Source organism: Heterodontus francisci, chromosome 36 (assembly GCF_036365525.1).
Source record: "Heterodontus francisci isolate sHetFra1 chromosome 36, sHetFra1.hap1, whole genome shotgun sequence".
Lineage (NCBI taxonomy): Eukaryota > Metazoa > Chordata > Chondrichthyes > Heterodontiformes > Heterodontidae > Heterodontus > Heterodontus francisci.
The window spans coordinates 7,591,786-7,608,075 of record NC_090406.1 but is presented as its reverse complement, the minus strand read 5'-3'; the positions used below and the strand labels follow the sequence as shown (position 1 = coordinate 7,608,075).

At 46.0% G+C, this 16,290-nt stretch overlaps 1 protein-coding gene across 1 annotated transcript in view; it reads right to left on the bottom strand.

Annotated features, from left to right (window-relative positions):
* Window positions 1–11,371: 11,371 nt before the first annotated feature.
* ncanb (neurocan b) overlaps window positions 11,372–16,290 on the bottom strand; it is a 153,195-nt gene continuing 148,276 nt past the window's right edge. Inside the window, exon 16 of the mRNA XM_068015877.1 lies at window positions 11,372–11,487. Coding sequence (XP_067871978.1) covers window positions 11,372–11,487 — 116 coding nt within the window. The remainder of the gene's footprint in view (window positions 11,488–16,290) is intronic.

Here is a 16,290-nt window from a genome sequence, read left to right as displayed (position 1 = left end):
CATCATCTCCCCCAGCTCTTCCCCTCCCCCTCACCCTCCCACTCCCCGCCCCTCCCCTTTACCTTCCCCCAACCCTGGTATTTCCCCCCTCAGGCCAGCTTTGACAGTTGCCCACCTCTTCCTTCTTACCCTCACCCTCCCTCTGCCCCTCAGCCCATCCTCACCCTCACTTCGACCCTCTCCCTTGCCTTTTCTCTCACCCTCGGCCTCATTCTTTCCCGCACCTGCCTTTTGCCTTGCCCCTCACCCTCCTTCTCGCACAAACACAGAGAAGTGAAGTGAAAAGTCAGTTTCCATTTTTAAAAATCCTTTATTCTAACAACCAAAGTCCAGTACATAAAAACACAAGGTTTCCAGAATGCAGATTATTCACAGCACACTGACTAACACAGATACACCTGGAAATATTAACACTACAATGCAATAACACTCCAAAAAATAACAGAAATGAGATCAATACTCTTTCCCGATTCGGATCAAATCTTAAAATGACAGTTCGGAGATGTCCAAAGAGTTCCTTCCCTTTGTTGTTGTGATATGCATGCAACCTCTGAGAAGCCTGTATCCCACATGGAGGTAACACAACTCCCTGCCCTTCAGTAGTTACCATCACACAAGGGATGTGCAGCTCGCAGTCCTGGCACTTTATTAGTTGGGTCACCAATATCGGGTTTTGGATTGGACTGTGCTGTTTGTGGTGGGACTGTTCTGGAATTACTAATGTGTCAACTCGATGTCAAAAGACCATTATTTTCTCTCTCACTGCTGTCTATTAACTTGGTTGTATGTGTCTCGGTTGTTATTTATTAGGATTCTTTAATGAATTTCTACCAGCAAGATTATAGCACCAACACATCTCACCCACCTCCCCATCTCACCCCTACCCCGTCCCACCCAAACCCTGTCTCATCTCACCCCCTAATGGGACATCGCAAAGGGGTGTGCCACCTCACTGAAACTGAACTGTGGCCCTTCATCCTAGAAAGAACTTGCGGGGTTTCATGATCGCAAGAAGTCCCAAAGCACTTTGCAGCCAACGAAGTGTAGTCACTGCTGTAATGTGGGAAATACGGCAGCCAATTTGTGCACAGCAAGCTTCCACAAACAGCAATGTGATAATGACCAAATAATGTGTTTCTGGTGATAGTGATTGTGGGATTATTGTTGACCAGGACACTGGGGATTATCCCCTGCTCTTCTTCAAAATAGTGCCATGGGATCTTTTACATCCAACTGTGCAAGTAAACAGAGCCTTAGTGCAATATCTTATCTGAAAGACTGCACCTCTGACAGTACAGCATGGCCTCAATTCTGCACGGGGGGCGTCAGTCTGGATTCTATGCTCCAGTCTTCTAAATCAACAGCAAACAGGCTACCCACAGAGCTACAGGCAACACCTAGACCACAGGATCTTGCTGGATATGTGAGTTCTGATAAACACAATCCTGTGAGTAGTTTTTATCTGTTCGTTTCCACTTATTTGTGCATTCTGGCTGGTTTCAGTGCCAGTAAATGTCGAGTGAGGCATTAAAAAGAGCACGCCTGCACTATTGGACTGAGTCCTACACTGTGTGTTGATATTGGTTAGGTGAGCAAAAGGGCTTTCCATTCTTTCTTAGACTAGTGGAACCTCAACAATTACATGCCTCTACTATAGCTCAACCAAGGTATTCGGCCACTCTAGGACAATGGTCACAGCCCTGAGCTGTGATTGGCTTGACGACCACATTTGCAGAAGAAGCCCACGTCTCTCTGTCTCTCACTGCCACATATTCCAGAGCAGGGAGGCTTTGAATGGAGGCCAAGGTGGGGGGGCGGGGGCATCAAAATGGCCACCTGAGAGACACAGCTGATGGCCGGGGGTGGGTGATGGTGTTAGAGATGGGTGGGAGGCTTTATGTCGGTCAGTGGGCCATACGATGATCGCTACTGCTGTAAGTCAAAACAGCCATTCTACTGGTTAGTGGTTGCATGAAACCAGGGTTTCCATAGCAACCTTCAGTGGCTGCATTAAATACTAGGCTTCAAAGATTTGACGGTGAACTCATGTTATTTCATGAAGTGTGGGCTCATGGGTTTGCTGAGAAGAACTTTGCAAAGAAAATTCTATTCTTGTGGTGACTCTAGTGACCCCAGTTTGCAATTTTCTACCATTTTGACTTCTTACCAAGCATTTAGAGCATTGAAACAGGCTATTCAGCCCAACTGGTCCATGCCGTGCTTCTGCTCCACGTGACCCTCCTCCTACTCCATTTCATCTCACCCCATCAATATATTCTTTGTCCCTCGTGTGTTTATTCAGCTTCCTCTTAAATGCATCTATACTGTTCACTTTAACTAATATCTGTGGTCGTGAGTTCCACGTGCTCACCACTCTCTGGGTAAAGGTTATCCTGAATTCCCTACTGGATCTATTTGTGACTATGGGGGTCAGGGAGGGGAGAGGTATGGGGGAAGTGGGTGGTGCAGGGCAGGGAGCACGGGGTGGGGGAGGGAGAGGGTCGCTGCGGTGAAGTGGGAGGAGGGGCAGGGGCCAGAGTGAGTTAGGGGGACTTGGTCGAACTTTAGCTTTGACTGTCTTGGCAGGGAAGGGGAGCTAGGAATAGGGTCACCACCTCTGGTCGAATGTATTCCTGGAGGTTTTCATCACGTGATCTCCAGCGTCCAACAGCCCCAATATTTTTATAACTCACAAATTCAAGTGTTCAAACGCCTTCAAAATTTTTTTCGAGTGATTGCCCTGAAGATTCATTATTAATTCCTGGAGACTCCAGGACAGTCTTGGAGGTTTAGTTGGGAAGATGGGAAATGTCAGCATTCCTGATCCCAAGGTCGAGCTGGAAAAACTCTCTAAGATGTGCGGACATGCGGCTGTGCAACAACCCAAAAGTCGCACATAAGTCGGCCCCTTTAAGTTACTGCACACGTGTGGCCGCGCAAAAAAATTTAAAGGGCCCACGCACTTAAACGAATCGGCCAAGCACTGCACAAAAATAATTTGAGGGAACATTGGTGTATGGTTTGGAAATGAGGGGTAATACCTCCTCCAATGTATTTCCTGGTATTTGGATCATTTGAGTGCCTTGGCATCTAGGCTTCAAAGATCCAGTGAGGAAGCTGCTTAAACATAATGAGGCAGGTGGGGGGGGGGGGGGGGGCTTTCTTTAACCCAAACTAACTCAACAGCCGGGAAGCCCACGGGATTGGGACAGTTATACACCTTGTCTGATATTATTCTCTATTGACTTGAATGGAGTAAAATCGGGAAGGGGAGTGTAAAACCAACATTGCTACCGAACCCATAAATTTCCCCAACATTCGTGCCAGGTTAAAATTGCCCCCACTGTATTTAAGTGGCACTGAAGCCAGAAGTTGACCCCTGGGGTCGGGACTGCATCTCTGATGTCCAAGTCCCGCCCGGCCAGAGATGCGCGCCAACCAAAATGGGCTGGAAATCTAGGCCAGAATGTCAGCAGGCTACTTGACCTGGAAAGGCATCACAGATCAGTCCAATCGCTTCTGCAGGTGAGATACACACAACAAACACACACATTTCCCAGGGGGGGTAGGACTGAAGAGTGATCAAGAGGACAAACCCTGGCTGATATCTTCCCCAATGAGACAAGCTGCAGTGGTCCCAGCGCCACCTCAGCTCAGATCAGCACAGACCTCGAGGCCCTGCTGATCTAGAACCTCATAAGATGCAACATTCTCCATCGAGGGAAGCTATCCACTCTGGAAATTCACAATGCTTTTAAGGGGACATCATCATTCTTGTAAACATTTCCCCACTTAGCAAACTAAGGATACGATTGAATCCTACACATTGTGAAAGTGATACGCCAAGGGCAAAAAATAACATTCTTGAAGAAAATATGGCCAATGTAAAGTTATGTTCATCCTTCCTTCCATCTTCCAAATCACAGCCAAGGAGACCAAAGCCGCCCAGGTCTGGCTTGAGTTGCCAATCTAGTAGAAAAGCTATAATTGGGATGAGTGCCCTGAGTTAGGAAAACTTTGCAACTCTTGTTCACTATTTCAGTGACCATTACTGGATCATGTATCTATGTGTTATCAGGTGAGGACATAGGAACATGAGGAGGCCATTCTGCCCCTCGAGCCTGTTCCACCATTCAATCTGATCGTGGCTGATCTGCACCTCAACTCCATTAACACACTTTTGCTCCCTACAGCATGATCCTATAAAAATCTGTCCCTCTTAGCCTTGCAAGCTCCAATTGGTCGCCAGCCTTTTTGGAGAGAGACAGTCCCAGAATTTCACTATCCTTGGTTTGAAAAAGTACTACCTGACGTCATTCCTGAACAGCCTAGCTCTAATTTTCCCAACAGGATTGATGCCCCCCACACTCAAATAGGTCACACATTGAGGGAGGCCCACTTGGCCATAGTGTGGAATGCAACTGTTTCTTGCCCTTTCCCTATCCCAGCCTCCAGTGCCTCAGCCAAGTGACCATTCTTCATACATGCGTGAAGGCGATCAGTGTTCACCTGGCTAATGGACCTTAGTGGGCATCACAGCCAAGTCCCATCCTCACCCAATGCCCACAACATGTGTTCACCTTCCAGTAAGAGTCACAGAATGAAATCCCACCTCACCCTGGGGCATTAAAGGCCAATTCTCATTCTCCCACTTTACTGCTACCCCACCTCATCAACTCAGCACACACCGGGGAAACAAACCTTGGTTTCCCTACCAGCAATAAAGATACGCCAACGTTTAGAAAATGACCTCTAGTAAATAAAGAATAAATTAAACAAAATAAACAGTATTCATATTTTTCGTTACATTGTTCTGTTCACATAGTATTTACAGCACAAAAACAGGCCATTCAGCCCAACTGCTCTGTGCTAGTCTTTATGCTCCACATGAGCCTCCTCACATGCTTCTTCATCTCACCCTATCAGCCTATCCTTCTATTCCTTTCTCCGTCATTTACCTATTGAGCTTCCCCTGAAGTTGCACCATGGGATAGTGCTGAAAGGTTGGAAAATCCAACTGTTCTTGATAGTTTTCTAACAAGTCTTAAATATTGGCCTAGTGGATAATAGGAAATTGAATACAAGGCAGCCTGGGACATAGAGTTTATCAATACCTGTCTCATTCCTGGAACAAAACCCCTCGGTGACTTCCCTAAATGTAATGAGTTGAAGCAAAACACAAAGATGAGCTTATCTGAATGGCCCTGATGCACAATAAAACATAATTAACACATGCTGACCTCTAGCTGCCCAGTGCAGTTGGGGGAGAGGGGTGGGGGAGGGGCATGTTGGGTACGGAGGGAGGCATGAGGACCTCCTTCTGGAATTGGCTAAGGTGCACATCCACTTGTCCAGGTTAACGTGGCCTGTGGGGGTTGGTCACCCTGCCTGCCTCTCCTCTGTGGGTTTATCCCATTCCAGGTGGCCCGAGAGAGTGAGCGCGCGGTGTCCACTGGCTTGTTTATGACTTCAGTGACCAATGGGTGCTGGAGTGACTGGAGGGTGTGGTCAAGATGGTTGACAATATAAATATTCAATTTGACAAGTTCCCTTCTTATTTCTTTTAATGATTTTAGTGTTCGATTAGTTGTGCCCCTTCAAAGGGGGACTCTTTTGGTTCTTGATTGACACTGTTACATTATTGTGTTCGCAAAGTATTTGCAGCACAGGATCAGGCCATTCGGCCCAACTGGTCTATGCTGGTGTTTATACTCCACACAAACTTCCTCCTATGCCTACTTCATTTCATGTTATCTTCATATCCTTCGATTCCTCTCCCCCTGCTGTGTATCTCTAGCTTCTCCTTAAATTGCATCTTCTTAACCTCAGCGCCACCTTCCCATAGTTTTAATTAAAAAAGACAAATGGCCCTCGTAAAGTTAGCATTTGGCAGCTGGGGAATTCCAGAGCCGTGATGTCTTAAGTTGTCGTTTTGTGTTGCATCATGCAGTGATATGAAACCTGGTGGCAATGCCAGTCCAATCACGTGACCTGAACGCAGGAAGCTAATGTCAGAATCCGTCACACAACCAAAAACTAGAGAAAAACTAGAGAAGCGACAACGGGAGGGAAAAGAAAAGGCCAAGAAATTCCCGTCCTGAGTACAAAAATGTAGAATGCTAGAAATCGGAAATAAGAATGCTTGTGTATCGGAGATTAAAGGGTGATCTAACTGAGATGTTGAAGATGATTAAAGGAGTTGATAGAAGCGATAGAGAGAAACTATTGCCTCTGGTGGTGGGAGTGCAGAACAAGGAGAATAACCTTCGAGTTAGAGCTTGGCTGTTCAGGGGTGATGACAGGAAGCACTTCTTCAAACAAAGGATAGTGGAAATCTGGAACCTTCTCCCCAAAAACCCGTAGATTCTGGGGATCAGTTGGAAATTTCAAAACTGAGATTGACCAATTTTTCTTAAACCACGGTATTATGGGATATGGAACCAAGGCGAGTAGATGGAGTTAAGATACAGATCAGCCATGAACAAATTGGATAGCAGTACCGGCTCGAGGGGCTGAATGGCCTTAAAAGAGGCACTTTACAGCCAATGATATATTTCTGAAGTGTAATTACTGTCGTAATGTAAGAAACGAGGTGGACAATTTTGCACAGCAAGCTCCCACAAAGAACTATGAGATAATAAACAGATAATCTGTTCTTTTATGCTGTTGAATGAGGGATAAATATTGGCCAAGACACTGGGGCTCCCTACTCTTCTTCAAAATAGTTCCATGGGATCTTTTACATCAACCTGAGAGGGCAAATGGGGCCTTGGTTTAACGTCTCATCTGAAAGACGGCAGCACTGTCAGTGCAGCACTCCCTCAGTACTGCACTCCCTCAGTACTGCAATCCCTCAGTACTGCACTTGAGTGTCAGCCTGGAATATGTGCAGTGGAGAAGGATTTAAACCCACGACTTCTGACTCAGAGGTGAGAACGCTACCCACTGAGTCAAAGCTGGCACCTTGGCAAGTCAGACACAACATGCTGGAGAGAACAGGCAAGTTAGCGACTCAAGCTGAGCCCTTCATCAGAAGCAAAGAATATTAGAAATGAACAGGTTATTAGAAGGAACAGAATGAATGGAAGGGTTGGGGGAGGGGATGCAGGGGGAAACATTGCTTAGACAAGAAAAGAAGAGGAGGAGCTGTGATGGGATTTGGTGGGGGAAGAGGAGATGTTTATCTGGACAGAAGGGATAACAGCCCGAGGCTAACGAAGACTGGTGTTAGTGCAGTTCATGGTCAGACAAGTTTAAGATTAGGAACCAATGTTAGCAGAGCTAACTGGTTCAGAGTAAGGTTGGAACAAGGAGCATTCACATTTCCTACAATTCCTGTACAAAGGAGCCTCTCCAAGCTGACTGAGCCTGAGGAAGACCCACATCTGAAGAAGTGAATCTGTCTGTCAAAGTTAGATGCTGATTGGGCAGCGATGTGTTTCCAGAATAATCTGCCTTCAAGCTGATGTCCATTCTTTCAATAAGGCTTTCCTTCCTCAGCCTATCAGACGATCGCTGCCTAGTAATAGATTGTGTTACTCCCTGACACACTTTCTTTGTCTTCCTTGTCTCAAGAGACAATGGGTAAGCGCCTGGAGGTGGTCAGTGGTTTGTGAAGCAGCGCCTGGAGTGGCTATAAAGGCCAATTCTAGAGTGACAGACTCTTCCACAGGCGCTGCAGATAAAATTGGTTGTCGGGGCTGTTACACAGTTGGCTCTCCCCTTGCGCTTCTGTCTTTTTTCCTGCCAACTGCTAAGTCTCTTCGACTCGCCACACTTTAGCCCCGCCTTTATGGCTGCTCGCCAGCTCTGGCGATCACTGGCAACTGACTCCCACGACTTGTGATCAATGTCACAGGACTTCATGTCGCGTTTGCAGACGCCTTTAAAGCGGAGACATGGACGGCCGGTGGGTCTGGTACCAGTGACGAGCTCGCTGTACAAAGTGTCCTTGGGGATCCTGCCATCTTCCATGCGGCTCACATGGCCAAGCCATCTCAAGCGCTGTTGGCTCAGTAGGGTGTATATGCTGGGGATGTTGGCCGCCTCGCACAACACAACATAAAATTCACAGTGGGGGATTTTCTTTCCCTAGCCAATGCTGCAATCTGTACTGGTTAATTGCATTGTCACTCAGTAACCCCAGCCCCCAGACCCTGTGTTACTGACTGTATCTCCACTGATGTTAATCCAACTCCCTCCAGCCCTCCAGTTACATTTCCTAATAATGTCAACATTTTCTGCTTAAATTTTTAAAAAGAGTTCAGCAGAATGTGCCAAAAAGATAATATTCCTATTATAGAAGGGGTTCTGGATGAAAAGACTTTAGGCAGGATTTTTAGCCACTGCTGGGGGCAGGGACAGAGGTGGGCACAGAATTTTGTATTGCAGGCCTGTGTGCAGGTTCCCCGGGTCCATTCTGCCCGTAGCCATTTTCCTGGAGGTGGAATGGGGGGGCGGTGGGGGGGGAATGGCAGGGTACGGGGGGGGGGGGAGGTGGCAGAGCTACCCACCTGCAAGCGACTTAAAGACCTGTTAATTGAGGCCAACTGGATTTTCCAGTCGGCCTCCAAGTCCCTGCAGATGCCAGGGAACAATTTAACGCATGGAGGCGGCCTCCCGGCGACAGACTGGGGATGGGTCAGTCCTCCAGGCTGGCTTAGAGGCTCTCGCTGCCTGCCTGGGTGCAGCAGCAGCAGGGCACCCTGAGGAGGGGCTCTCCCCACCCTCCATGGTGGTGGCCCGACAACAAAGGCCATTTTTTATTTTAAATAGAAAAATGTTGTAGAGAGGGCAGCTCTGTTTTGAAATGCCCTCTCCCTCACTTACCTGTCATGGCATCCTGCCTCTGCTTTCAAGCTGCAAAGCCTATGATTGGCCCTCCAGCTCAGAGAGCCCGCCCACTGTCCATACTTGGACATTGAGCCCACCCTCTTGCTAAATTGTGGAAAATCACATTTAATGACTGTTTGCCACACAATGCAGACTACTGACTCCCATTTGAGCCTGACAACAGGCTCAGAATCTTGTGGCGAAGATCCAGCCCTTTACCTTTTATTGGAGTATTACCCTGTTGTCCAAAACTGATCCTATGGGGTAAATAAATAGAGTCTGTCTTTATTAATCAGGGGAATGTAGCCTGTGATTATTTTGGAAGTAGGTGGGGAAGAGTATTCCAGATTGGAAGAACCCACTCCTCGCAGTCCCTGCACCCCTGACAAAGATCTGGACAATACAAAGATCCAACAGCCCCCATCCCTTGTATATGATGCAGAGTTCAGAACAAAGGACCACGGACAAAAATGGAACAGTGGCCCTGCCGTGTTAAAACTCATTCAGTTACACTGGGATGTGCCAGTATCAAAGCAGCCAAGCACCAATGAGAATCGAGCCCTGACTGTTCACCCACCACTGATTAGTTGATGTTCTGGTTGAGTAACTAATGGCAAACTAGGATTCTGTCACCAGGCAAGAAAGTTTGGATTTAAACCAGTGGATGTGGGAAGCTGGGATAAGGATCATGTATTCTTCCATCCAAGCCAACAAAACATGAGAGTCGCCATCTCTCCAGAATTGCCCTGGACTCTCCAGGATTCATCTCCGAGACACTGAAGTGAGCAATCCGGGAGAAAAATCAAAACAGGCGTTAAAGAATTGTGTGTGTTTTTGTTATATATTAGTGGGGATTGGAGGGAAATGTTCTTGACCGACAATCAAGAATCTTCCAGGTGATGAAGAGTTTGTTTTCCAATTGGCTGTAGGGAAAGATGGATGTGTTAGGGGACCAATGGTAGGAGCCTGGGGGGGGGGGGGGGGGGGGGGCGGGACAGTAGGCAGCAAGCAGTCATGTGATTAAACATCCAGGAATACATTCAACCACAGTTGGCAACCCTGGCAAACTCATTCACAAGACTCAGCTCTGACGTGGGTTTTAACACATGGGGATCTGTGCTATTTATTGATCCTAAATAAATAGACTGCAGTCAAACTATAAACTAGATCATTGTGAATTAGTCATGCAATTAGATTGGTTATGAATTGGAATGCACTGAAGGAAAAGGGTGGTAGAGGCAGATTTAATGGTGGCTTTCAAAAGGGACTTAGATAAGCACCTGAAGGGGCAAACTTTGCAGGGCAAGAGCAAGGGACTGGGACTAGCTAAATTGCTCTTGCAGAGAGTCAGCACAGGTTCAATAGGCTGAATGGCCTCTTTCTGTGTTGTAACCATTCTGAGATTCTACAGTTTCTGTGACTGAGCAAATCTCAGAGCCTTTGTAAAAAAAACTGCCTGATTTTCATTCCAAATCTCGAAGACAAAAATCTAGCCCTACTTCTTGTGGCCAAGTTAAAGCTTCCAAGGTCTAAGGTAATCAATGCTCAGCTTCGCTTCTTAACGGGGAACCTCTGCTATTTTTCAGGATGCCTTTAACATCCTTTTACCTTTGACCCTCAAGAGATCAATTCTACTTCCCATCACTCGTAAGTAAAAAAAAACATTCTTTAGGGATGGCTTAATGGATAAATGTGCTACATGGTGTGTTACTGACCCACACAAAATCAGGAAGATTCCAGCTTTAATCACCAGTCAGTGCTGAGTTAGCTAGTCTTGGCCTCAGAAGGAGTTCGTATCGCTGGGGAAGTGGGTGTATGGATGATGGTCAAAGACAGGACGAGGCTCGGGTGCAATTAACCCCTACCATGGCCAAGTAGCCGACCAACACTTCAATTAAACTACTTAAAGTTTCCTTCAGGATTGGCTGAAACGTCAGGAGTGAAATGGTGCTGGGCAGTAACCAGCAGAAAAACCCAATACTGCATTGGTACGAAATCTATCTATCCATTATTTAATGGAAGTGTTAACCTGTTTTCAATTAATGGGGTTTAATGAGTTCAAAAATAATAGGGAGATACTTTAATGGGTCTGTTACAAGTATGGCACAGTACAGTTACTTGGGGTTACATGGGGAAGCGTTGACCAGGGCTCAGAGTCAATCTAGAACCTATTTTGTTAAACCAGCCTCATCTGCAATCTAATCATCAGTTAAAAGAAAATATTGTCGTGCCTTTTTCGACAATAAAGGATTACAGGATAGTCTTTTGTTTGCAAGTCGAGACTGAACATTTGCTGTTATTTCAGTGACCTAAGCCAATGGACTGTTTTCATTTCCAACTCCGACTGATTGTGACTCAACAACGTTTTCTTTAAGCCCCACATTATTTTTTTTAGAAAAATACGTGACAGAATTCTCGAAAACTAAAAAAACACAACCCCTTCAGTCCCCGAAGGGCAATGTTCAAAATGAAACATCTCTTAAGATTTCAGTATCGTGTACTCGCAATCTTGACCCCCCTCGCTGGGTGCCTGGTCCACTCAGTAGAAGTGTCTCATATCCATTTGATGCAATTCCAGGTTCCTTTTGTGCTTTCGCTTCTCTTTTCTGCTGGATTTATGCTGGTGCCTTCGCGATCTGCGGTTACCAGAGGCAGCTGCATCGGACAGAGTGGGGGTGATAAAGAAAATGGACAGGCGAGGTTAGTAACTGACCAAAGAGCAGAATTAGTTCCATCATCTTACACAGTCCAGGTCGCTCCTAACTGCAGTGCTGTTTGCTTTGGTTCCCTCTTTATCCCACCTGTGAAAGTGCCAGTACACCACTGGAGCTTTCTACTCTAATCCCATTTGTCCGCACTTTTCCCCATATCCTGGGATATCTTTCCTTTTTAAGTAGTTGTCTTAATTCCATTGCAAATGTTGTGGTTAATTTGGATTCAAAAGCCACTCATGGCAGTGGATTCTGTATCCCAACAATACTTGTGTGTAAACAGTCTTTCTTCTTTGCCCTTTACCCTTTTCGTACTAATCTCGAGTCTAAACTTACTGCTACTGGTTCACCCATCATTGGGACTTGTAAGACATTTGGAGATCTCTTGTATTTCTGTTTATAAGTAAAATGTAACCGGTTGTGGTGTGGACAAGTGTGTAGGGCTCACCAGTGGTGAGAACATGGAGTGCGGAGGACATCGGGACGAAGGGAGAATAATTCTGACCGAAGACATCATCACTGGGATTCATATTGGACTTTTAAAAAATAAAGACAGTTTAACTGAACAAGGACACATACACACACACACACACACACACACACACGTGCACACACACACGCGCACACACGCATACACACGTGCACACACACACACGTACACACACACACACACACACGTGCACACACACACACGTGCACACACACACACACACATGTCAGGAAATGCCACTAAGGTGGTAGCCCCAGACTATTACAACCTCTGACACTCTGTCTACAACAACTCTCATTGCTAATGGCCTTTTGGAATATGTTTGAATGGTTTCCTTCTTGCCTTATCAAGATGTAGATATCACATCCATTGCTGGTATGTACCTAAGACCTCCCTCCCCACCCCCCCCCCCCCCCCACCCCCGCCCTGCTGGATATGAACACATGCAGGTGGTCCTGCATAGCCATGGTGGGATTGATAAGGCACTGAAACCCAATCAGATGACCCAATTCAAATCATTACCTTATATGTCGTGGGACCAGGGTCAGAAAGGGGTTTAAAGCCACAGCTCAAAAGGACATTGTTGCTGCAGCCAGGAAGTGTGACTTGGTCAGTCATAGGAAGTCATGAGGAAGAAGTCATTCAGCAGATCTGACCACCCAGGAACGAGCTCCTGTACATGGGTCTACTAAGCAATGATGTTGTAAGTATATACTATTGCTTAGTGGGTTAATAAAGATTTTCCACGTAAAGTGGAAATTGTATCCAAAGTCTGCTTCGTGTTATTGATACTCATTACGGGGTCAGGACCTCAGAGGGAGGACTAATTGTTCACTCATTACTCTCACAAAGTCTTGTATTGATGTTGACATGTTTTACACAAAAATAAAGTTGGTATTAGTAAATGTGACTGCTGAAGCTTTCAGATTGTTGTAAAAACCCAACTGTGGTTCACTAACGTTCTTTTAGGGAAAGGAAACCTGCTGTTCTTACCCAGTCTGGGCCTCTATGTGACTCCAGTCTCACAAACAACATGATTGACTGCCCTCTGGAAAAGTGAACCCTTCAATTATATGCTGGCCTCACCAGTAATGCCTGGACCCGAGTATCAATAAAGGGGTAATAACATAAGGGTCAAAGAGCGAGCTGGTTCATTATAAAGACTTACATTTATATAGCACCTCTCACAACTTCAGGACATTCTACAGCATTTTACCGCCAATGAAGTATTTTTGAACTGTAGTCAATGTTGTTCTTCTTCTTTGGCCTCCTTATCTCGAGAGACAATGGGTAAGCGCCTGGAGGTGGTCAGTGGTGTGTGGAGCAGTGCCTGGAGTGGCTATAAAGGCCAATTCTAGAGTGACAGACTCTTCCACAGGTGCTGCAGAAGAATTTGTTTGTCGGGGCTGTTACACAGTTGGCTCTCCCCTTGTGCTTTTGTCTTTTTTCCTGCCAACTGCTAAGTCTCTTTGACTCGCCACACTTTAGCCCCGCCTTTATGGCTGCCCGCCAGCTCTGGCGAAAGCTGGCAACTGACTCCCTGGCAACTGAGTCACTGTTGTAACATTGGAAATACTGGGGAAAACTCCCCTGCTCTTCTTCAAATATAGTGACATGGTAATCTTTCACATCCAACTGAGAGAGCAGATGGAGCCTCAGTTTAACATCTTAACTGAAAGACAGCATCTCTGACAGTGCAGCACTCCCTCAGTACTACACTGGAGTGTCAGCCTAAATTTTGAGCTCAAGTTTCTACATGAGACTTAAACCCATTGCCTTCCAACTCAGAAACAAGATCACTACCAGCTGAGCCACAGTTAACATGCAGGTCACACAAGGCATTTTCCACCTTCAAGATCCCAGCTGGGAGCTTCATCCACCAGCAGCACAGATTGGAAATTCAGGCTTTTTGGGGAACATAACTTTTCAGTCACTGTTCGGTAAAACCACGTTGTGTGCGCGTGAGTTTCAATATCCACTGCTAGTGGGGAAGGATAATTACCAGGGACACAAAGTCAGAAGGTGACTCCGATAAAACCTTTATCTCTTGTCTTTATTCCAACATTGGGACTGTTTGAGGTTCATTCTCGCTAGAACTGCTACTTCAGATCAAAGCCTCATCATCCCTTTGATCAGGATGCATCGCAGTTGTTGAAACGTTTTATGGTCATTTAAAACACTTCCTTTTGACGAGTCTTAAAGTGGTCTCGTCTCATCTTTCCCGATCGGGACCCAGTGGTTACATTAGTTTGGTTTTATGATGTAGACTGAAATACACAATGTAGAGAGGTGACGAGGAGCTCTAGGGTGTGGGGGAAACATAGGAACAGGAGGAGGTCATTTAGCCCTTGGAGCCTGTTTTGCCATTTAATTAGATCAGGGCTCATCTATACCTCAAATCTATATCCTTTGATACTCTAAGCAAACAAAAATTTGTTGATCCCAGTCTAGAAATCTCCAATTGTCCCTTTTTTGGAGGAGGCAGAGAATTCCAGATTTTCAATACCCTTGTGTGAAAAGGTGTTTGATGAACAGCAGAGCTCTGAATTTAAGATTAGAACCATAGAAAATTTATGGCACAGAAAGGGGCCATTCAGCCCATCTTGTCTGCACTGGCTGGAAAAAAAAACAAGCCGCCCATTCTAATCCCACCTTCCAGCACCTGGTCCGTAGTCTGGCAGGTTACAGCACTTCAAGTGCAGGTCCAGATACCTTTTAAAATGAGTTGAGGGTTTCTGCCTCCATCACTGATCCGGGCAGTGAATTCCAGACACCCACCACCCTCTGGGTGAAAAACTTTTTCCTCATGTCCCCTCTAATCTTCTACCATCACCTTAAATCTGTGCCCCCTGGTAATTGACCTCTCTGTTAGGGGAAACAGGTCGTTCCTGGCTACACTATCTCGGCCCCTCATAATTTTGTACACCTCAATTAAGTCACCCCTCAGCCTCCTCTGTTCTAAGGAAAACAACCCTCGCCTATCCAATCTTTCCTCGTAGCTGCAATTTTCAAGCCCTGGCAACATTCTTGTAAATCTCCTCTGCACTCTCTCCAGAGCAATTATGTCCTTCCTGTAATGTGGTGACCAGAACTGTACGCAATACACCAGCTGTGGTCTAACCAGCGTTTTATACAGTTCCAGCATTACATCCCTGCTTTTGTATTCTAAACCTCGGCCAATAAAGAAAGCAATCCATATGCCTTCTTCAACACTCTATCTACCCGCCCTGCCACCTTCAGGGACCTGTGAACATGCACTCCAAGGTCTCTCACTTCCTCTACCCCTCTCAATATCCTCCACTTTATTGTGTATTCCTTTGCTTTATTTGCCCTCCCCAAATGCATTACCTCACACTTCTCAGGATTGAATTCCATTTGCCACTTTTTGACCCACTCAACCAAACCATTGATATCATTCTGGAGTCTACAGCCATCCTCTTCACTATCAACTACACAGCCAATTTTTGCACCATCAGCAAGTTTCCCAATCATGCTTCCCACATTTAAGTCCAAATCATTAATATATACCACAAACAGCAAGGGTCCCAACACTGAGCCCTGTGGAACGCCACTGGAAACCGTTTTCCATTCGCAAAGAAATCCGTCGACCATTACTCTTTGTTTCCTGTCACTGAGCCAATTTTGGATCTAACTCACCACATTCCCCTGAATCCCATAGGCTTTTCCTTTTCTGACCAGTCTGCCATGTGGGACCTTGTCAAATGCCTTACTAAAATCCACATAGACAATGTCCACCGCATTACCCTCATCAATCCTCCTTGTTATTTCCTCAAAAAATTCAATTAAGTTAGTAAACATGACCTGCCCCTTCATTCTCGATTCCCATGTACCAGAGGAAATCATTTCTCCGTATCTACCCTATTGAATCCTTTTACGATTCTAACCACAGGGGAAATCAGAACGTTAGTCAGCGCATCGTTCATTGTATAGGGCAGGTTGCTATGGTTACCCAAGGAGTCGAATTGGCAGGGGCCCAACGCTAGACTTCATGCCTGCCCTTTCAAATAAGCAATGGCACATGACACAAGGAGATGATATGACAGGAGCAAGAGGAGAACAAAAACATCAGGTACCAGGCCCCTTGGTGAATTTGGCCAGCCTCACTGATGCCCGCAATGAAAGTTCACTCGACTGATTCCTGGAATGGGGGTTGTCCAATGAGGAGAGATTGAGTAGAATGGGCCTGTGTTCTCTGGAGTTTGGAAGAATGAAAGGTGATCTCACTGAAACGGAGGG